The sequence below is a fragment of the Acipenser ruthenus genome, chromosome 9, assembly GCF_902713425.1.
Source record: "Acipenser ruthenus chromosome 9, fAciRut3.2 maternal haplotype, whole genome shotgun sequence".
Lineage (NCBI taxonomy): Eukaryota > Metazoa > Chordata > Actinopteri > Acipenseriformes > Acipenseridae > Acipenser > Acipenser ruthenus.
The window spans coordinates 53,153,435-53,176,891 of NC_081197.1; the positions used below are offsets into that span (position 1 = coordinate 53,153,435).

The 23,457-nt window shown below is 38.3% G+C and overlaps 1 protein-coding gene across 5 annotated transcripts in view; it reads left to right on the plus strand.

Moving 5' to 3' along the window:
• The first annotated feature begins 2,917 nt into the window (after positions 1–2,917).
• The window catches only part of LOC117405182 (interleukin-1 receptor type 1-like), a 40,430-nt gene continuing 19,890 nt past the window's right edge, over positions 2,918–23,457 (plus strand). For 2 of the 5 annotated variants that reach the window (XM_034008032.3, XM_059030244.1), the window contains exon 1: positions 3,551–3,708. In XM_034008032.3, the coding sequence (XP_033863923.3) occupies positions 3,585–3,708 (124 nt within the window). In that variant the 5' untranslated portion in view covers positions 3,551–3,584. Of the gene's footprint in view, positions 2,977–3,550; positions 3,713–20,066; positions 20,177–23,457 lie in introns of those variants that run through there. The other 3 variants (XM_059030245.1, XM_034008030.3, XM_034008033.3) reach the window with 3 other exon arrangements.

The window sequence follows — 23,457 nt, forward strand, 5'->3', positions numbered from 1 at the left end:
TGTTCAGAGAACCTTCTCCAGTCCTTAGCAGTCTTGGTGTTTTATGGTCAGTCTGTCTTTCTTTCAATTATTCACTGGAGATCGAAGTCCACAACAGCTTCAGAACTGGCCGCTGCTATGTCAAATTCTTCATACTGCCTTACCACTGTGCTTCAGGTGCCCTGGTATATAAAGGACTTTGGTACTGGGTTGAATCACCTTACAGTTACTCTTTTCACATAGGCCCCCAAACAGCAACCACAGTTAATGTTTATACTAAATAAACATGAAGGTTCACTTTTATCATTTTAATTACTGCTATGATTTTGTATTTTAAGTCATGTTTATGTGCTGTTTGCTCAGTTGAAAGCTATTTAAATTTTAAAAAATAGATTTGTTTTGTGTCTCAAGCTTAAAAAACAGATTTATTTGCAGTTCCCAGGATTTTAAAATAACCCTCATAATATTGATACAACTTTTCAATACTGTAAATAAAGAAACTAACAACAGCCTATTATTTTTTTTTCCTGAATCCCCAATTTTAATAAATAAATTAATTTACTTTAATTCAAATTTACTTTAAAACCCCACTCAGTAAGCATCCAGAAAGCTTCAAGCAAATTGAAGAGCTGGCTAATGCTTGCTATTGTCTTTACAGAAGTGAGTGGGTGTCAGAGACTGTGAAACAGTTCCCTTTGAGGTTTCTGGCACTGAGACTGACTGAGAATCAGTACATTCACTTTTGGGTTTACAAGAGGAAATATTGCAAATATAGTAAAGATATTGCCCAAGTCTTGGTTTTGGTACATTTTAAATTGTCTTCTCTCTCTTTTGGTCTCTGTCTGTCTCTCTCTTATCTTGCACCACAATGGAATGTTCAGCCTTACCAAATAACCTCCACTTGTGTAAGGTAGTGCTTTGTGATAGACTGCTGTTACGGATTCTGTCCTCTGTTGATGAGATGTGATAAGGTTAAAATATCTATGACCACAAATGCAGACAAGCATGTGTGTTCGTGTGGCCGTATTAAAATACTTATAAATATATGTATTTTAATGCACTTTAAAAAAAGGCCTTTTTAAAAAAAGTTAATTTGAACAGTGTATGTGGCTAGGAGAAGTTATATATATATATATATATATGAATAGTGAGCTCAGTCAATCCTTTATTTACCTGGCAAGTCAACTGACAACCAAGTACCATGTTCAATATAAATGAACTATAGTACCACCCTGGTGTTGTAAAATTAAACCTGTGGAGAAAGACTTTGTATATATCCGTTTGTTTCTTTGAATATTCTTCTGTGAACATGATCTTTAATGGCATTGCAGTAACACTACAATAGCAGTATCTCTGGGACCTGTGGAGGTTTGACCGAGTAGTCAGACAGGCAGTGAGCAAACAAACAAGAAAGAAGTGTGTTTTAAGCTCATTTTTATTCACACAAAGCCCCCAAAATAAATGTTTAAACAATAAAACAACGTGGCCTTAGCCCAGGCCAAGAAATAAGCTCCTACCTCTTCGGGGTTTTAAACAACTATGTGTTTGTTTGCTTTTACCAGCGACTCACTGACTCTCCAACTTCCACTCCTTCATCTAAAAAATACCGAGTGCAGCCTTTAATACACTTGCATTCCAGGTGGATTCGTTTAATTAACTAACTGTCTACCAGTTGGCTATCTAATTAGCTAGGCAATCAAGAAATCCCCAGCACAAATGGGCCAAGAAAAACACAATAGAATACAAAATATACAATATTTACAGTGCCATGATTAAGGCTGGCATCAAACTAAAGATAGGGTTTTATCACCCTTCGCATGACCCTGGTATAAGCCACTGGTAGAATAGTACCACAATGGTGACAGTTCCATATTTAGAGGATCTATGGAATGTAACATGTATGTAACAATGCCTCTGGGGGACCCTATCAGTAGAAGTGTTCTGTTAGGGTAATGCACTGTCAGGTATCTTAAAGGTATACCGATAACATTAAACACATCTTTCTTTAATAGGAGCTTTCTGTAACATGTGAGTTCTGGTTTGTGATTTCTAGAATTCTTTCACCGGAATTGAATCTGCATTGACACAATTTCATCCATATTACACATCTTCATTCCAGGTCAGTCATTTTTAAATGTGTTACTTCTATCTTTGGCAGAGGATATGTATCAATGACATGTTACTTCAGCAAGACAAACTGGGTAACAGATAGGAATCTGCAGAAGACTTCATGTACTGTAATAGTACACTGTGGTCTGCTGTACATTTAGTCATTTCCGAAATGTTACAGAGATAAACAAATGTGGTTGTAGGCAGATAAAAATGTAATTACATTTTTGTAAAATGAATAAAAGAATGATAAAGTAACTATCCCAAAAGTTGAACTCGGGAGGTTTTTAATAATTGTGTAACCTTAACATGTTGCTTTTCTTTGAAGAAGAGACTGGTTGGTGATTTTGTTGCAATGTTGATGATGGTATTAAAATAGCAGTGCTGAGGTGTTGTTATACTATGGATCTGTTAGCCTACTAAATGCGTGTGGCTGGAGTGACTATATGTCCAGGACTCGATGAGTTAATTGTGCACTTACTTGCATACTGCCATTGTAACAGCAAAATGGCTTGCTGGAAGTGATACACTGTAGGTACGATACTGTAAACATCGTTAGGCTGGCAATCATGTTGTGGTATATCATGGAGAATTATGAAAACCCATGGTACATTCGCCATGATAAACTTTTACATGGACACATAGTTTTTAGTTATTAGAATGAAAGCAAGATGTTTTTCATGAAATTAGTATAAAAATGCAAATTTGCCCTAAGCCCTCCACTTCGACTTTAACCTCAGGAATATATAAAATATGTTTTACCGGTGTAGTGGTATTTTCAGGTACGCGGTAAAAAGTGGTACGCAACGCACTGCGCTTGCTCGCGCATGCCTAAACAATGCTGAACAACTTCTGCTAAGAAAGCAGGGAAGTGGCCATTCAAATCTGGTACGTTATGCTGTTTTAGGTCTTTTACATCTTTTTAAAATTTAATGTATCATATTTTCCAGTCTTTTACATCGTTTTTAATGTAATTTGTCATAGTTTTCCACTATTAACAAAATCATATGCACATATTTAGGCCTGTCATGTGCTATGCATTGAGTCTTGTACATTTTTTCACTTGTGCAACTTTACGGTGGACCTCTCATTTTGTCTTATTCGTTGTGATTTTTTTTTTCTTTTTAGATAAATTGATTGTTTCCAGTTTAAGTTTGCAAAAAAAATAATGTATAGTTAATGGTAAAATGTACTCTGTTTGACAATAGGAAAACACCCATCTGCTCGCAATTGATTTCACTTGTACCAAAATCTGACAGTGTACCACTTTCAATGTGACAATATATAGCTTTCTGACACAGTTCAAGTTTTTGTACGGGTACCACATTTTGAGGTCGTACCACTTTCTAACACTACACCGGTAAGTACAATAGTAAAAAAAAAAAAAAAAAAAAAAAAAAAAAAAAAAAAAACGAATTATCAATCAGTGGACTGGAGTCATGCGCACATACTGTATGTTTCCATGCACATGATCCTAAAAAAAAAAATGTTATTCAATGAATGCTTGCTTTGGCGAGTTGCCAGAGTTACTAAGGAAATTGCAAAATAGCGATTCACACAGTACGGCTTTAACTTTTCCGACAGCTTCCAGGAACAGAAGGAGCAATGAGATCTTGCGATGTATGTATGTTTTAGCTTTTATTTCACCGTTTATGTTGTTATGATATAAATAGGATATTTGTTTATGTTTGGTCTGCTCGCGCTGTTCGTGCTGTGCCTGTGGAATATTTACCATTTGGAAAGTTTTTACTGGGGGGTGGAGGGTTGGCTTTCAAATGTGGGTAGTAATGCAAAGCTTGTCTTGTATTAATACAGAATAATTCAGTCCGGCGCGACAGTAACAAATTGATTTTAGCGCAAGGAAACAGGTAATTCATGACAGAGTACTGATAAAAAACGAGCATTCAGTAAGTAAGTAAACCCTCAGAACAGGCATTTTTCATTACAGACTACCGAGACACAAAAAAGATCAGTAATAATGTGATGGTTGATTATTGTTCCAACAATAGAGTGCACGGAATTTCAACCCGTGGAAGAATGTAGTAAACTAAACTCATTACAGTTTAGTTTATAGTGTGTAGTGGTGTCAATAAGGGAGTAATTGCTTTCATTTGCACAACAGTGCTGCTTCGGTTTTTTAGCAAGAAGGCCTGTCTTAAAGTTGTATTTATTTATTTATTTAGCATACGCTGTTAAAAACATAAAAAGAGGACATTGATGGTGTGTACTTCAAACACCATTCAGAGCCTATCGCCAGTCGCCATGAACATGTTTATACTTTGTGAAAAACTGCAAGAAAACTGCGCAGAACTGCTCTGGGGAAAGAATTGGAATTTCGGACACTGTCTGCCAATCTCATTGTACTCCCCAGATCACACTCCTACTGGAGACTTACTAAACACACTGTGCATGCTTTGTCTTGCTGTTGAATGTTGATGCTTCATTCCTGGGTACCACCGTAAAAAAATACCTGATGACGTGATTGATTCATTCTGTTTGTCTTTTATGTATATGGATTGATCCTAGGCCGTTTTTAACGTGAACCTTTGTAATCTGTGTTTACTGTCCTCTTATCATAGTACACTAAACACAACACATTAACAAATAAAAAGGCACAGGGGCCAAAAGAAAAGGTCTACAAAAAGCTCACAAACATACAGCACACGCACACGCACTTTCACCTCTGTCACCAACATTAATTCTCACATTATCACCTGTGATTACCCTTTTTATACACCTGTGACATATTCCTGTGAGGCTGTATGTGTGTAACACTAGAGTTTGAAACATAGCTAGATAAGTGCTTATTTAAGATGAGAATATCAGAATCTGGGGCTTAGAGAGGCAGTATATCACACTTATTTAGCAAATATAGCTCACTATAATCGTAAACATCAAGCATATTAGGTACCCTCATTATCAGAACATTCGTCAGTCAAATGGCTAGTATCTAATTCGTCATTCGATAAACAACACGTCCAGTGATCAGCTACAAAGGGCTTTACATATGACCTCAATCCATTTGTCCCTGCTATATGTCAGAGTGCCTCCTCCTTCCCAGCCTCCATCTGTTTTTTGGCCTTGTTTAAAGGGGAGGAGCTATCCTGCCCATGGCTTCCCTACAGAGCCTCTCCACTATCACCAAACTAAATTATGGGCAGGGTCCAAAGGACAAAGATGTAAGGAAATATGTATACGTAGTATTTGTTGTCTAAGCTTTAGTAAATATTGTTCGCTATTGCATGAGGTTTCCTGACTGAAACATTCTGACATCTGCATACTGTAGTTGTAGGTAATGGTGATTTACTTGTTCATGGTATCTATACCAGTTTTATTTACAGCCATGGCAGTTCTGTGCTAAAGGGGTATTTTGGTAGGGTGCTTATGTAGGTATGAATTCGATGACAAATTTCAAGTGAGACTTTCCAAAGTACTAGTACACATGAATAAGCACAGGACACAGCTGGGGGTGCATCTGTGCCAACAATTTTACTTGTCCTCCCTTATTCTCATCAACCATGATGATTAATGGAAAACAGTTAAACAGTCACAGAGTAATACATACAAGGAACAGGACAGCTTTTATCTTGTACCATATATACACCCAGGGAATTATGCACAGTAAAAATACATTAAAATTTAGCAAAATTACACTTTAATGTTTTTACAATTTAAATACAGGATAACACTATTAATGTAGCCTCTTTAATCTTTGCTCTGTAAAGATATATGCAAGGTAATTAAATGATTGTGCAGATGCACAGTGTCTTCCTTTCATACCAGATATGAAAACACAAAAGCAGAAATAAAGAAAACACTTTTTTTTTAACATTGCATATTTTTTAATTCCAAGATTGAAATAAAGGAACACCAGGGGCCGGTTTTTCAAAACTTGTAATCTGGATAAAAGTGATCCTGTATTTTGTAATCCTATATTTTGGGATCGAGATTACTTTTATCTGAATTGTTTTGATCAGGTTTTTCAGAAAATGTCACTGCTGGATTTATCCAGATTACAAATAATTACGATTAATGTTGCTTTATCTTTATTATTCTAGTCAATCTTTAAGGCACCTAACTGTGGGAGTTGAGAATAGATTTCAATGTGCAATCGTACGTTCTTTTAACTGTGAAATGAGTCAGTTTTACTATCAGCACATTTCTCAGTTGTGATTGAGATACACGAATGGCCAAAGAGGTGCCCATTGATTTGAATTCTTAAAGGAGAGTATAAATTTGGAGTAAACACCGAAAATCATTTGAAACATATTAGGATTATACATAGGGCTTTGGTTTTAACCGATAAAACACCCCCGATACAAAAAAAAATGAAATCGGTGGATAGCCAAAAAACACCGTAAAACACAGGAAAAACTGTGGAAATGATTAATCAATTCATGTTGACTTTACCCTATTCCCATTAAAAAATAAAACCTACTACAAAAATAATAATAAATACATTTCCCAGTGCTGCTGGGCAATGTCCCGCCTAACTGACTTGCATCTGTGATTGATTCGTTCTGAATACTTTAAACCTGCCCCAACTACTGAGTGACAGCACATTCCTACATTTCTATTGGAGACTCCGCTTGCAAGATTTAAAACAAGATTACAATCAGGATGGAGGCTTGTTAGAGGATTTAAAACAGAATTGTGGCGAAATGTACAAAAATGCCTACACACGAAAACCCAGAAGAATGTGCCCATGACCATAGGGATTTCATTGACAGCAATGGAAAGAAGGTACATCTTAAGTGTGTAAGTACTGTCAGGTTACTACTATACATATTTTGACAGGAAAAAAAAAAAAAAAAAAACGCGCAACCATTTTGGTAAATAACCGAAAACACTAATTTCATACAATTAATAAAAAACGAAAACAGAAGCCCTAGTTATACAATAGACAATACTTTTCAAACAATGTCACTGGCTGTTATTCTGAGTGGTAACAACCTTTATCTTTATAAGTTTGCAATGGAGGGGAGAAGTAAATTGCCATTACACAGCATATAAATAAACTAGCTGATCGTGGGAATTATACATTTAAAATGGTTTATTTATAATTGAGAACTTTTGATGGAATTAATATATAGAAAATGGTAAGGCATTTAACCAAATGCCCACCATGCCGTAAATAGTAAATATAAGGTGCTGTATTACTGTATTGCTGCGGTCACCCGTTGTTTGCAAGTACAGCGCATGCAGGGTAAAAAATGACATCATGCTTTATGTTATGTTGTTTATGTAAATACACCCCACATGGAGCAGAGCATGATAATTAAAGTGAAAAGTGCGTATTTGTTTGGAGCGGGAAGGTCAACTCCTGACCAAATCCTTCAGAGCACATTGTGTGCGTGGGCACAAACATTCTGCAACCCTGAGGAGTACCAGCTCCTTCAGTGTGCCTTTAGAAAGAGAACACCTTCGGTCGAACAGGACAAATTATACAGTGAGCCGCTGTGCTCTGCATCGGCTGTATCAGTTACTGCATTTATGTATCTCAAAGCTTGTGTTAAATTAGGAAGAACACCAGCTGACGAAGAAAAAAAACTAATAAACGTCAATTTTCCCTGGCGGCAGAGTGCTCTGGAGGTCTTCGGGTGCAGTGTACAAAGAAAACTCTGCTGGAATGTCACTGAAGCGTCCTCCGTGCCGTATGACATCACAAGAACTCTTCTCAGATTGAAAACTCTTACACATTTAATGAATTCGATAGCAGGTTGCCCACTCTCGGTATCACTGGTGTACTTCTTTAGCTTTTTTGGCTGACCGAAACAGACGCCAAATTCCTTCCTTGATCAAGTGTTAAAATAGTATTAATATCTTCAGCCTTGAGTCTTGGAGTGCCGTCATTTGAAAACTGAGCATGAGTCTCAAGGAAAAGCAAAAGCTCTTCCATTTTCTCAAAAAATACATCTCCTTGATAATCCTCAATCTTCAGTATTAAATGCTTCTTTCTTTTAAGTTCCTCCAGTGATGCGGTGCTGAGTTGCCACACCCATTTCTTCTTCAACAAAGCTGTGATAATATTCAAAGTATTTTGTATGGTACTGAACAGTTGCTCCTGTGTTTAGTACCATTCTCCTCTGGGAACATTGCCTTAGGTAATCGAAGTACTGTTGCTGTTGGGCTGATTATTGGTCTGGCAGTAGTTATGTGCTGTTGGCAGTAGTCAGTATCAGCCAGTAGTTAGGCGGTAGTTGGTAGTGATACAGCTATATTTCTACAGTAATTTGGTGGTGAACCAATAGGTCCCATTTAGCCAATCACAGCTCCCCTCAAGTGCGGCAAAAAAGAGCATGCTTTATGTGCATCTGGTTTTATCAGCTTCCTGGGAGCAGAGTTTGTCTTCCCCAGGGTCTTTCTGTCGATTTGTTATAGACTGCTGAGGATCTTTCAGCCAGTGCACGTTTCAATTGCTGTATGCCACGGCACATTACAAAGAAACCCAATTCATGACATAACCCTACCATATTTTTAACATGCTTTATTTTCAATATCGTTATGATTGATGTCATCTTCTTGACAAAAACTACATACTTTAGGCACCTCTTGAATTCAGTTTAACTGCAAAGTCAGTTCAAAACAGTGACATCACAATCAGCCATCTACCTCAGTCACTTAATGGCATTTTCTTGATCAGTCTTTGCCCTCTTTTCAATGAAAATCACAATGGACTAAATAAAGGTTGGCCATGAATTGAAAACAGATATTGCTGTTTTTTTTACTTTTAGATTAACAATAAAGTAATATATAATAGACTTACAGGAATGTTTTATATCGATGCTCGTTGTGCATACACAAACCATAGTATTCTTCATTTCTTCTAATACCAACATTATCTCATACACAGATGCTCTGGTACACTGCAGCTAACGGTAGTTTTCAACCTTACTTTCAAAGTTACAAAAACAATTTTCAGGGTTCTTGGTTATCCATGTGTACAAATAATGGTATTGCTGTTTTGTTTTTTATAAATCTTTTGAGGTGAAAGCAGTACTCACTTGGGCCCTTTTGCAGGAAAACTGTTACTCACCGGACAAGTTTCCACTGCCACATCCTGCTGAGTACAGAACACTGGAAAAGTGCTGTATTTCTCTAATGTATGTGTTTGACTTTTAGTGGCTATGACAGATAAGTGAAAGCTTGAGATGAGGACCTCAAGGGTGCTTTTGTCCAAAAAAAAAAAAAAAAAAATAGATACCACATTGGTCATTTTAATGACCAACCTTTTACGTAACTTCTTGGAAGTACATTTCAAAAAGGGGCCAGGCAATGTGGTGCCAAGAGGGTTAGTGGATCCTGTAAGATCCTGGGTTTTAAGCAACCTCCAGGTTTCTGTATATCTTACAACTGAGTGTCCCACCCTGCGAATGCATATCTGTGCATCTGTCTGGAGATGCTTAACACAGTGATAGGAATATAGTGAAAGTGGTCATACATACATCTGAACATACATATACCACACTTAGAAAAGCGCAAGCCAACTTATGTAAAACTTGCACATTCTTTAGTTTTTTGATAGCACTGTCAAATTCCAGTTAATCACAAAGTGAATTGGTGCAATAAGTAGTGATAATGGCATCATTGGGTGCTGTACACTTTTAATGATCTCCACGAAACGTGGCTTCCATTGTGAAGTTGTGTATGCACTGGCTTTGTGAAGTGGCTACATTTTAAACATACAAATAGTAAATTGTATGCTGAATTGTATTTTTCGTTAATACAGTGTAGAGTTACCAAATACCTGTTATCAGAATGGTGTCTGTCGAAAATTACACATTCCTGAACTGAAATTTTACACTGTTGATATTACTAATCATTTTATCATTTTGCTTTGGCATAATATACTTTTTTTCATTCAATGCTGACAACTTTTGGAATGATGCTGTGGCTTCTGTGATTATTGTGGTTAAGTTGTAATTGAAAATTTGTTGTGAACTGAGGGTTATAGCCTTTTTCTGGTACAGTCGTCAACGCTTAGAACGGGCGCGTTTGTGTTAACCTCGATTCACCCGCAGTAAGCGATGGACGGTATAAACTCCCACACAATAACCTGACATTCAAAATGTCCCCCAATCACCACTACAGTAATCAAAATAAACAAGTGTGTAAGCGGTTAAAAATCTTTATTAAGACACTCATTACGCTAATAATAATAAAGATGTATTAAAATCTATAAATGTAATAGAAAGTAAGTGCAAAAAAGTAATGCAAGTGCAGAAATGTACTGTACAGGTAGGCTACATTACTGCAAACTGTTTCCAGCGAAGAACTCTGTGATACGCATCTGGACGATCTTTTTTTAGTATGGACAGCAAACCTCATCAGCATTTTCAAAAAAAAATCCCAATTCGGCTCTATAGTCAGATGCTGCTTCATATTAGCAGTGTTACATGTGAATGGCACGTAACAAGATCCAAACAGCTGAGTTTGCCCGAAATATACAGTGTGCTTGACACGGTATAAACAATGCCTTTGTTATTGAAATCAATGGGAATGGCAAACGCTGTTTGTTTGCTATAAGTAGTGAATACTGTGATTTTGTTTTTATAACGCTTAAACATGAAAAGGTCAGGGTCCCACTAGTGTCTGAGCATGTGAAGTTAGTTGTCCTTGTAAATTGTACTGCTATTGATAAATTGTATATTGAATATTTGTTACGACTATTTTAGTGTGTATTTCCAAATTAGCTGTGTTATTCTCAAACAGACCTTGATCCATTTTGCCTATTTTTAGTAGCCAACAATAGAGCTGTCATTATCGTCAGTAATTTTATTTTAAAAAAGGTGTTATTTACTGAAACGTTCTTAAATACAAGGTTTTAAGCATTCTTAAGGCCCTTTCATGCCTAGTTAGTTTTGATAATTTGCAGTTAACATCCAAGTTCATTTGGCATGTGTGAAATGCATATTATTTTTTTACTTGTTATTGTTATTTTTTAAGCCTATAAAATTATGGATGCACATCCCCAGGAGAGCTTATAACAACTATATGCTTAGGATGCTTGAGTCCATGTGAATGTATATAGGTGTATACAGCCATTCTACATATTTTATATTTTTCTTTATTACCGATATTATTATTACATGTTACTTACATAAATGGCTTGGCCTCGCTCGCTGTGCATAAGTTCAGACTGATACCAATGGCAATGCAACAGGCAACACAAAGTGACAGAAATAATTGTTCCTCCTCATTTGTCTTGCACAATCTTGCACGAAAATGTTGATTTTGCTGCATAATATTTCTAACCCTAATTTCTTGCTGCCATTCTACCAATAGCAGATGGCAAATAAATCACAGAGAAAACATAGCTAGTACACCAAGCCTTCCATGTTTATTATGTATGTCTTGTCCATTGTGACCAAAACTGGCTCCTGTAGTTTTGTGAGGACTAAGAAAACCAAACTGTAAAGCAAATCTAGAAAAATGGCATGTAACGTTGTAAAGATACTACTAATGTGAGATTTTTGTGAACTCTGACCACACAGTGCCTTGAAGACTAATGTAGCCAAGAAGCTGTCAGCTTTTAAGTAAACAGATCAATGTGACTGTTTTGATCCTTAAATAGCAACACATCAATATAAATAAATCCCTAGCTTTATTTCTCTAGACAGTGAAGTAAAACTTTTGAATTGAGTTACTTGAAGGGGTCTTTGTCAGAGCTGGCAATGTTTCGTAACTTGCCTGAGTTGTTTAAACCAAGAAGAGACAGAGACAGTGTTTTGATTTTTCAGTTTAACACTCTTTAAGCATTTCCGTCTTTCTGTTTCAGTGATTGAAGATTTCCTTTTCTTGTTATTCTTCTTCATTCGTGAGAAATGTGCATTGTCAAATGGTTGTGAACGGAAATGACCAGATGACTGTTTTCTCAAGGGCTTTATTGCTGCCCAGTATAATTTAACAGTTTGCGTAAAGACTATTTAAAAGTGCAAATTTATAAACAAAGTCCCATGTACAGTTGGCAGCAATTGCATCTTGACATATTGTGAAACCATATTGCATTTATGTTACATTCTCAGTGTTTTTCAGAACACTACCCTCTGGACCAATGTGTAGGTAGAAAGGAGTACAGTAGATAGGATCACAATCCTGGCTTCCAGGGCATTACAGTGCATTCAGGGCACACTTGTTACAAAGGGCAGGTGAACAGTAGTGTTCAGTGAAAGTAGTTTGAATTTAATCACTGTCTTTCCTGCTTCAGTATCACTGATAGGCTCTGTCAGGATGTGAGTGGTGTGGCAATGACGGGAAGTCCAAGCAGAGAGTGGTATTTACAAGTGCTTTATTTTTACCCTAGTTATCCCACAATGTTATAAACAATATTCCAAAGTGCAAGAGGGAACCGCAGCTACTCCAAGTGCACTGTATTGTGTAAGGTTGTAGAGGTGGTGATGTGCGGATGGTCCTGCTGGCTTTTGTACCGTCAGCTTTCCGTCTGCAAACACAAAACAAAACAAGATACAACAATGCTCCGGCTCGTCATTCGATTCTGCACAAGGGCTTGTGCTCAGATAGCTGCCTCCCCTTTGTGCTGCCAAACACCTCCCCACGATCAGCACGCCATGCTCTATCCCATCGCCGCGTACCACACAGGTGATCACAATAGAGTTGTTTAGCAGTATTACAGCTACACCCTTCCACCAAGATGGCCGACTTCTGGTTCCATCCTACCATCGAGTCGGCCCATCCCTGTGAAGGCGTACCACCAACCTTACTTAGCACCCTTTCTCTCCCGTTCACAGGCTCTGACCAGGAAAAACTGTTTTCCCATTGGGTATTTATTGAGCAGTAATGTATCATTACAATACGATCATACTACTGCACTGAGTCCAGAAAGACTGTGTGGCAGGGCTGAGGCCTGCCCCTGTAAATAGTATGGTTTGCTTTGGGGTTTCTAAATTAAAATATGGTTTTGGGTTGGGTTGTAAATAATAATGGGTTTGATTTGTTTAATTGGATGGCAGGGCTGGGAGGTTAGACCTCCCTGCTTGTCTAATTAAAAGGAATGTGCAGCAGGTGGCCAGAGGGAATTGAACAACTGACAATCAATTAACCCTTGTCACCTGCCTTTAAAAAGAGTCTGAAAGCCAGTTTCTATGTTCTTTGTGCTGTTTGTGTGTTTGATGCGTTGTCTGCACAGCCTTGAGGTGAAGGAGGAGAACCCTCACAACTGAGTGTGGAACCAGGGTGAGCTTCAGCACGATCCCTGCGTGGTTAACCAGGATTGTGGACTTTATGGTAGGGATTATATTAGGGGATTTTTAATCCTACCACAGTTTATTTAGTTTGTTAGGAGGAAGGTGCCTGGTGCGGGACCTCCCTGTGTAGCGGGAGTAGAGCACGGCCCGAGCTTGGCCACCTTTTATTTCTTAACTTTTTTTGTGTTTTTTTGTGTTTTTGTTTTTCCTTTTTGTTATTCATGTACTTACAAGTATATATCCTCCAGCCCTAGGGCTACCATTGCTGGTACCCTAGTGGCGGCCACCAACACTGCAACTGCTTAAATAAATAAAACCTGGACACCTGAGCGGTGTTTCAAATACAAACCTTTTGTGTCTCTCAAGTTTCTCAGCGGATACCCACGCTGTAACAGTATATCCTGTTACAGACCGATAAACAGGGATTGCTCAAAGTAGGATTCACAGAAATAATTATTCTTCCTCATTTGTCATCTGGCATGAAAATGTTGTTTTTCCTCCATAATATTGGCTCAGATTTTAGTCTCCAATGCCCAGTTTTCAGGATTTAAAAAAAAACAAAACAAAAAAAGAATTGTGAGAGAATTTTTTTTCATATTTTTTTTTATTTAGTAGTCGCCAAATTAGTTTTTTTGTAGTTTTCTCCCCAATTTAATAGTGTCCAATTATTTTTGTTTAGCTCACCGCTACCACCCCCGCATTGACTCGGGGAGCGGTGAAGACGAGCACACGCTGTCCTCCGAAGCGTGTACTGTCAGCCGACCGCTTTTTTTCATACTGCAGACTCACCATGCAGCTACCCAGAGCTACAGCGTCGGAGGACAGTGCTGCTCTGGGCAGCTTGCAGGCCAGCCCACAGGCGCCCGGCCAGACTACAGGGATCACTGGTGCACGGTGAGCCGAGAACACCCTGGCTGACCTAAAACTCCCTCCCCCTTTGGCCAATTGTGCGCCGCCCCCTGGGAGCTCCCGTCCTCGGTCGGCAAAGGAATAGCCTGGACTCGAACCGACGACGTCCAGACTATAGGGCGCATCCTGCACTCTACGCAAGTGTTTTTACTGGATGCATCGCTCGGGAGCCCAGAAAAATGTTTAACTGGTTCTTGTAGTCAAAATATCAGGGAGGGCTTTCCAGAATTCAACAGAAAAATAAAGTTACTGTAGCATGTACAAAAACGGAATTGAAAAATGTAAATAGCTTTTTCATGGTAACTTCAAATATTATTAATCAGAATACCAGGTATGTCATTGTGATCGTGTGGTTTGCAGTGTACAGGTGATGCAGGTGCTCCAACAACGACAGACACAAAGTTCACGGTTCAAAATAGTTTTTTATTTCTCTGTTTGCTGGTTTGCAACCGGTTAAGTAGTAAGACTGGCTCTACACAACAATGTTTATTGCCAGCTTATAAACCACAGGGTTCAGTCCCGAAATAATAAGAACATAAGAAAGTTTACAAATGAGAGGAGGCCATTCGGCCCATCTTGCTTGTTTGGTTGTTAGTAGCTTATTGATCCCAGAATATCGTCAAGCAGCTTCTTGAAGGATCCCAGGGTGTCAGCTTCAACAACATTACTGGGGAGGAAAACATTTTGGAATTGATTTTAGCCCCCTTAGCAATGTTCGTGTCTATCTCTCTCTTGGCCTTTCTAACCTCCTTTTTGACTTGTGTTTGCATATGCAAAGCATAACACACAACACAGACACGGTCACTTCTCCTGAAGTGAGTGCTCTTAGTGCAGTGACAGTCGTGAAGTGCAGTCCGGGCTTGATGCTGGCTTGTAGCAACAGCTCCCGGATCGTGTTAGCCGTCTATCAGTGACAAACACAGACAGTTAGTTTCCACAAACAAACAAAACACTTAACACTCATGATACACTTTTTACAGTCCGTTTCCTTTCTCGATCTTTCTCATAACCACATCAATGGAACAGATTACAGTGTCACACCCCAATTATACCCTTAGTCACGCCCCCTGCGATAGTTAGTTCAGTCACATCTCCTCCAATCCATGACTGACACGTTTAAAAATGTATTTTAAAAAAGTATCCCAACAACAATGTATCCTCCTACTATCCCATTTCAGTGTTTCAGGTCCCAGAACATGATGCTACAGATAAAGGAATGTCCCCACAAGAGATACAGTAGTAATTTGTCGCCATATAACTATTTACATAATTCAGAACAAAGGCATAGAAATTACAATTCAGAATGGAGAATCCGCAATGTGATGATTTATTGATTTGCAATTGGTTATTTAACTTGGTGACCTTTTCCATAATATGCCCCCCCAAAAAACAACTTGGAGCCCCCCTGAAGGCAGAAGGCTACAAGAATGTTGCATTAGTAAACTTGTTATGCAATATTGAGGAAAACATTCCATTAGCAACTAAATCTAGTGCTGCATAAAATCATGAAAAAAAAACATAAGAAACTTTAAATGTTCATTATTTAATGCATCCATTTTCTAATAGCAATAGGACTTGGTTAGGCCTTTGGCTTTGGATATTTAACGGCAGAACTTACCAGGCCATAAAAGGCATGGAATTCTTAAAGCTTTTTAAACCTCAGAACTGAAAAATGAAGTATTGGGCATTGTTTTACATAGACTAACATAATTGGCTAAACCATTGTAACAACTTCTGTTTTTAATCTCTTGTGATGAAATGCTGTACATCATTGGTGTGAAATTGGTCTGATATTATGAAATGGCCAGTAATTGGAATAGTGTGGGAGCATTTGCAGAAACAAACAAAGGTTCTGAAAGTGTGCTAAAAGTTGAAAAAAATATGAATGCTGACAGGAAAAAGCAGGTTGTTTTAAATGTTCAAATTAGTTTTGTCATTCCTGGAAGGCCAGTAGGGTTTGCCTAAATTTCAGGATGATTAGAAAGTAAGTTTACCACACTTACAGGGAATCTGTAACAGAACCAGGGAATCTGTAACAGAACCAGGGACTCTGTAACAGAACCAGGGACTCTGTAAACAGTACAACCCGGAGCCCTGAGAATCAATCCAAAGCTGGCGTCTCTGGATAAACCTTGAGTCAGCAACGATTCAGCAAATCTTTATGTAAACATGTTTTTTATTTTTTTTTGTGTCTCACATAGTTTCTGCTGGCCTTGTTTTCTGTGTGATTCATGACTCATCCTGCAGATTACCTGGTCATCCCAATATAAATTAATAGATGGCAGAGAGCTAGTTGAAAAGGCTTAGATCATCTCCTATCACAGTTTTTAGTTTAATGATTATACAGTATCCACCACGTACACTGTCCAGGGTTACTGCGGGCAGCCATTTTTATCGGACAAATAGCGTTTGCCATTTGCAATTCATAATGATTTCAATAACAAAGGTATCCTTTATATTGTGTTAAGCACACCATATATTCCATATAACTCAGCTGTTTGGATCTCGTTATGTGTCATTCACATAGATTTAAATAACAAACTCACTGCTTATACTGTAGTAATCGCTCTTGCTAATCCACCAATCATCTGTTTTCACTTTGTTACCTTGCCATTCACATAGATTTTAATACAAAAGGCAGCACTTTGCTGTAGTAAAAGCTTGACAGATCAATCAGTCAGCTGTTTGCACCTCATTACTGAGCGATTACCCCTGTACTGTACCTTGGCTATTTAATCCCTGGGGTTTCTGTAGTTGAGGAGGAGAGTGCAGACGAAAATACAACCAAAACTGAAACTCTGACAACACCAGAGGGGATGTCAGAGGAAGAATTCTGAGCTGTGTCACCTTGGCGACCAGGATGCTTTGCCTGAAGCAGACACCGATGATGTAAGCGTGCATGCTGCACTTTTAACACTGTGACGTGCTATGGAGCAGCATCCAGATATAAAACCGAATTGGGATTTTTTAGAAAACGTTGACAAAGTTAGACATCCATACTTGCAAAAACAGACCGTCCAGATGCAGAGTTCTTTGCTGGAAACAATCTGCAGTAATGTATCCTACCTGTGCTGTACATTTCTGCACTTGCATTACTTTTTTGCACTTACTTTTTATTACATTCATAGTTTTTTTTTTAATTAGTTTAATGCATGTCTTAAAGTGTATCTTGTAGGTTTTTGTTATCGCTGAAATGGATGCAGCAGTGTTTATTAAGAATATTAACATTTATTATTATTATTATTATTATTATTATTATTATTATTATTATTATTATTATTATTATTTTAGTTTTATAGGCCACTAAAATGTGATTAATGTGGATCACGGACCAAAAACACAACCTTTTTGTACCACATCACTTGTGATGTTTCAAACCGAAACAGTTCTCAGCCTGTATACAGTGTCTTGCATAAGTATTCACCCCCCCCCCCCCCCCCCTTGGACTTTTCCACATTTTGTAGTGTTACAACTTGTCGAAGTGGGGAAAAAAATCTACATATTTTTGAAAATTATTTACAAATAAAAAACTGAAGAGTCTTGATTGCATAAGTATTCACCCCCTTTGCTGTGACACTCCTAAATAAGCTCTGGTGCAACCAATTGCCTTCAGAAGTCACATAATTAGTTGAATGGAGTCCACCTGTGTGCAATTAAAGTGTCGCATGATCTCAGATTAAATACACCTGTTTCTGGAAGGCCCCAGAGTTTGTTAGAGAGCATATCTAAATAAACAGCATCATGAAGACCAAGGAGCTATCAAAACAAGTCCGGGATAAAGTTCTGGAGAAGCACCAATCAGGGTTGGGTTATAAAAAAATATCCCAAACTCTGAACATCCCCCGGAGCACTGTTAAATCCATTATTAAAAAATGGAAAGAATATGGCACAACCGCGACTCTGCCTAGAGAAGGCCGTCCACCAAAACTCAGTGACCAGGTAAGGAGGGCATTAGTCAGAGTAGCAACCAAGAGGCCAATGGTAACTCTGAAGGAGCTGGAGAGATCCACAGCTGAGATGGGAGAAACCGTCCATGGGACAACTATAACCCGGACGCTCCACAAAGCTGGGCTTTATGGAAGAGTGGCGAGAAGAAAGCCATTGCTGAAAAAAATCCATATCAAATCTCGTTTGGATTTTGCCAAAAGGCATGTGGGAGACACAGCAAACATGTGGGAAAAGGTTCTCTGGTCTGATGAGACCAAAATTGAACTTTTTGGCCTTAGCGCAAAGCGCTATGTGTGGCGCAAAGCCAACACTGCTCATCACCCTGAGAACACATTCCCCACGGTGAAGCATGGTGGTGGCAGCATCATGTTATGGGGATGCTTTTCATCAGCAGGGACTGGGAAACTGGTCAGGATTGAGGGCAAGTTGGATGGAGCCAAATACAGGGAAATTCTTGAGGAAAACCTGTTTCAGTCTGCAAGAGACCTGGGACTGGGGCGGAGGTTCACCTTCCAGCAGGATAATGACCCTAAACACACAGCCAAAGCTACACTGGAGTGGTTTAAAAACAAGAACCTGAATGTCTTAGAATGGCCCAGTCAAAGCCCAGACCTCAATCCGATTGAGAATCTGTGGCAAGACTTGAAAATTGCTTTTCATCAACGGCCCCCATCCAACTTGACAGAGCTTGAGCAATTTTGCCAAGAAGAATGGGCAAAAATTGCAGGATCCAGATGCGCAAAGCTGGTAGAGACTTACCCAAAAAGACTTGCAGCTGTAATTGCTGCCAAAGGTGCTTCTACCAAGTATTGACTCGGGGGTGAATACTTATGCAACCAACAAATGTCTTTTTTTTTTGTTTAATTAACTTTTGTGTCACAATAAAAAATATTTTGCACCTTCAAAGTGTTATTATTATTATTATTATTATTATTATTTATTTCTTAGCAGACACCCTTATCCAGGGCGACTTACAATGGTTACAAGATATCACATTATTTTTACATACAATTACCCATTTATACAGTTGGGTTTTTACTGGAGTAATCTAGGTAAAGTACCTTGCTTAAGGGTACAGCAGCAGTGTCCCCACCAGGGATTGAACCCACGACCCTCCGGTCAAGAGTCCAGAGCCCTAACCACTACTCCACACTGCTGCCCCAGTGTTAAGTATGTTGTGTAAATCAAATGGTAAAAATCCCAATTAAATCCATTTTAATTCCAGGTTGTAACACTACAAAATGTGGAAAAGTCCAAGGGGGGTGAATACTTGCAAGGCACTGTATCTGGCCTATAGGTTTATGAGATAGAGAGAAAAATACAACTCGCCTTGTCAAGGCTGTTGCTAAAGTGCATACTGAATACAGTATACAGTATAAAGGACCAAAGGTCCACTCCAAGATAACATCTTCTTATGCAGTGAGAGGCAGAACCAGTTCTCTTTACGACACACACGAGACTCTCCACAGGGGGTGCCCGGGGTGATTGAACCCACAAAGAGAAGAAAGGAGGGTGGGGCTGAGTTCAGTGGCTACTTAATCAAGCTCACTTCTCTCTTTCATTAAAGACTAGTATTGGAGACTTGTCGAACTCCTGGAGGATCAAACCTACAGTATTGCATTATATTATTTTGTTATGTTTTGTTTTGAACTTAAGTTTTGCACCGTGCAGTTTGCATATGAAAGTGTGATCTGTACTGTTTTTCTTTGAGCATTCTTTTTGTTTCTGGAATTAAACCTGTATATATTGAATAAACCAAACTAATATCTGAAGAAAAGAAACAACTACTCACTACACTTTAAAAAAACTACTTAATTGGCGGGCCACCGATTGGATTGTTTGCTGACTTTCTTCCAAAAACATCGGAGAGGTTTGAGACCAGACTGCAGTGAAACACCTGAACAAGGAACCTGACTTCTGACCTCAGAATCAGGATACAGCAGACAGACGGAGACTGCTCCTGACATATCACCTCTTCAGGACTGAAAAGGAAGAATACAGTACTACAAAACGAACCATCTACATTTGTGAGTATATATTGTTTTGGTTACTGAATATATGCAGTTGGGATATAACATTGTATAAAAGTGTTGTATAAAAAAAAAAATAATAATTGTGCAGTGTTTTAACGTGTCAGTAGAACAGTCTCTAGAGGAAACTAGTCTACTGGACTAATTGTACAGACTCGCGGTCTTCTTGACGCGCTAACAAAGGATTTGTTTGGCTAAAGATATGTTCGTAACATGAAAAAATTGTGTAGTGTTATGACGTGCCAGTAGAAAGTTATTGGACTAGTTACACATGCTTGTCTTGTCTACGGGTAGAGGCATACTCGTATTTCTATTGTTATTGAGAGGGATGTATGAAACAGGACCTCAGAATTCTCAAATTGTTTGCTATAGAAGAGTTAAGTGAGAACCTCTGAACTTATAAAAGTTAAGTTAGAACCTCTGAACTCAGGCTATAGAAGAGTTAAGTTAGAACCTCTGAAATCATTGTGTTAGTATGTCTAAAAAAATGACAGTGTTGTTAACCGCTGTAAAGATTGGACCACTTGGAGTGTGGATTTGATAACTAAACACTGCAAAAAGGGACTGTATGTAAAGAACAGTGAGGATCCTGTAACTACATTGAGGCAGGAATGTAATACTAGAAATACAGCAGAGAAAAATAAGAAAATGAAGCAGGTTAATTGTGTAATGGCAGTTGCAGGAGTTGCAGAACAGATATGATTTTACATGTGAAGACTGTAGAAAAATGTCTGTTGAGACTAAGAGTTTGAAAGAGGAAATAAAAAAATTGGAAAGTGTTATTTGGGCATTGATGGATGCCATACAACAAATGGAATTGTGTAAAGGCAATGCAAGTCAATTACAAGAATTGCAACGATTGTCTAAGAAAAACGTACGATTGAAAGGTAGCTTAAGAAATGTACAGATCTCATATCAGGAATTGTGGAAAGTGTCAGGTGGAAATAAAGACCAACGCATTGTGCAAGAGTTATGTGCAGCGCGTAAACAGACTCAGAGTCAGAAAGAGGAAAATAAAAAATTACAGCGCCACATTGCAACGCTGAGTTTGGCAGGGGTAGAGTCAGAGACTGACAGTGAACAAGGTGATGATTCTGATGTTATGGGACTGGATGAGGACAGTGAAGATAGTGATGACAGCAGTAGTACCACAAGAGAGGTGGACAGGGAGGATGTGGCTCTCTCAGAGGAGGAGCAGGAGTACCAGGATAGAAAGGACCCACCACATGTTGGAAGAAAGTCATTTATTCGCTGCCTCTGTTGATCAGTGGGATCCCGCTGCCTCGCCGGCGGTTCAAAAATGTAGGGTTGTGGCCCCTGTTCCCTAAAATTAATTGGGTCTTCAACTTCATCTTCGATGTTTTCAGCGGGAGTCGCCATGTGTGTTTACCATTTCGTACGTAATTTCCGGTTTTATTCTGGCCAGCACGATTTTTGAGTGGGTGTGGCCATACACCACACAACATACATCATATCTTTTATGTTTATTGATATTTTGTAACCGCATAAAAACAGTTTTATTTCTATTGATGAAATCTATACAGAAGTGTATTGCTGTGTTTGACCTGCAAGATACACTTTAATAAAGACTTTTAACAGCATACATGCGTGTTTGTTTTGTTTATTGAATATACACTGATTTCATGTTTCTTTGTATTGGGGGTGTTTTTATCATTTTTTTATTTTTTAAAACCGAAAACCAGACGCTCTAGATATAATACATGGCTTGTAGCCAGTGGCTGTAAATGAAAACTAAAATAAATAAATGTACTACTGGCATTTGTTCACCAGGTGAGTTATACTTTTTTATTTTTGTATTTTTGGAAAACATATTATGATTAAATATGGCTGGTTGTTCATTCAAATGCATAACAATTAACATACTTATCCAATTAGGTCAAGTATGAGAATCCTGTGAGTAATAAACACTTAAGGGCCAATGCACGCCCATGCATGTACATATATACATTTTAAACATTAGCTGCCATTATGAAACATTTGCAGTCAATAGCATTATGTTAATATTTGTATTACTTGGAATTGTCTTCACGTCACTTGCATCGTATGGATCGGGTAGAACATCTCAGTTTGATAAATTCAGCTTTTTCAAATACCGTAGCCTGTATTCCACTGTTAGTGAATCGACATATTCCACTGACTTGGACATTGTATTCATATTGCTGCTAGACTCAGCCATTACTGTTGTCATACTCCTCATATGCGTAAATGGAAATATATATATATATTAGGCTCTGGTATAGTAAGCAAACTCGTTAAATTTGCAGACGACACAAAAATAGGAGGAGTGGCAAACACTGTTACAGCAGCAAAGGTGATTCAAAATGATCTAGACAGCATTCAGAACTGGGCAGACACATGGCAAATGAAATTTAATAGAGAAAAGTGTAAAGTATTGCATGCAGGAAATAAAAATGTGCATTATAAATATCATATGGGAGATACTGAAATTGAAGAAGGGAACTATGAAAAAGACCTAGGAGTTTATGTTGACTCAGAAATGTCTTCATCTAGACAATGTGGGGAAGCTATAAAAAAGGCCAACAAGATGCTCGGATATATTGTGAGAAGTGTTGAATTTAAATCAAGGGAAGTAATGTTAAAACTTTACAATGCATTAGTAAGACCTAATCTAGAATATTGTGTTCAGTTCTGGTCACCTCGTTACAAAAAGGATATTGCTGCTCTAGAAAGAGTGCAAAGAAGAGCAACCAGAATTATCCCTGGTTTAAAAGGCATGTCGTATGCAGACAGGCTAAAATAATTGAATCTATTCAGTCTTGAAGAAAGAAGACTATGCGGCGATCTGATTCAAACATTCAAAATCCTAAAAGGTATAGACAGTGTCGACCCAGGGGCCACAAATGGAGATTAGATAAAGGGGCATTCAGAACAGAAAATAGGAGGCACTTTTTTACACAGAGAATTGTGAGGGTCTGGAACCAACTCCCCAGTAATGTTGTTGAAGCTGACACCCTGGAATCCTTCAAGAAGCTGCTTGATGAGATTCTGGGATCAATAAGCTACTAACAACCAAACGAGCAAGATGGGCTGAATGGCCTCCTCTCGTTTGTACACTTTCTTATGTTCTTATGTTCTTATATATATATACAGGGCTAAGCCACTCCAGGAACATGTTACTCCAACACGTCAACCTACAGCACTAAGATTCATGGTTAGTTTCTCTTATCAATGAATTAAATTCAGTCCCTTGTTTAAATTTACAGCGAAGGTGTGCCCTCTTACATTAGGACGTTGTT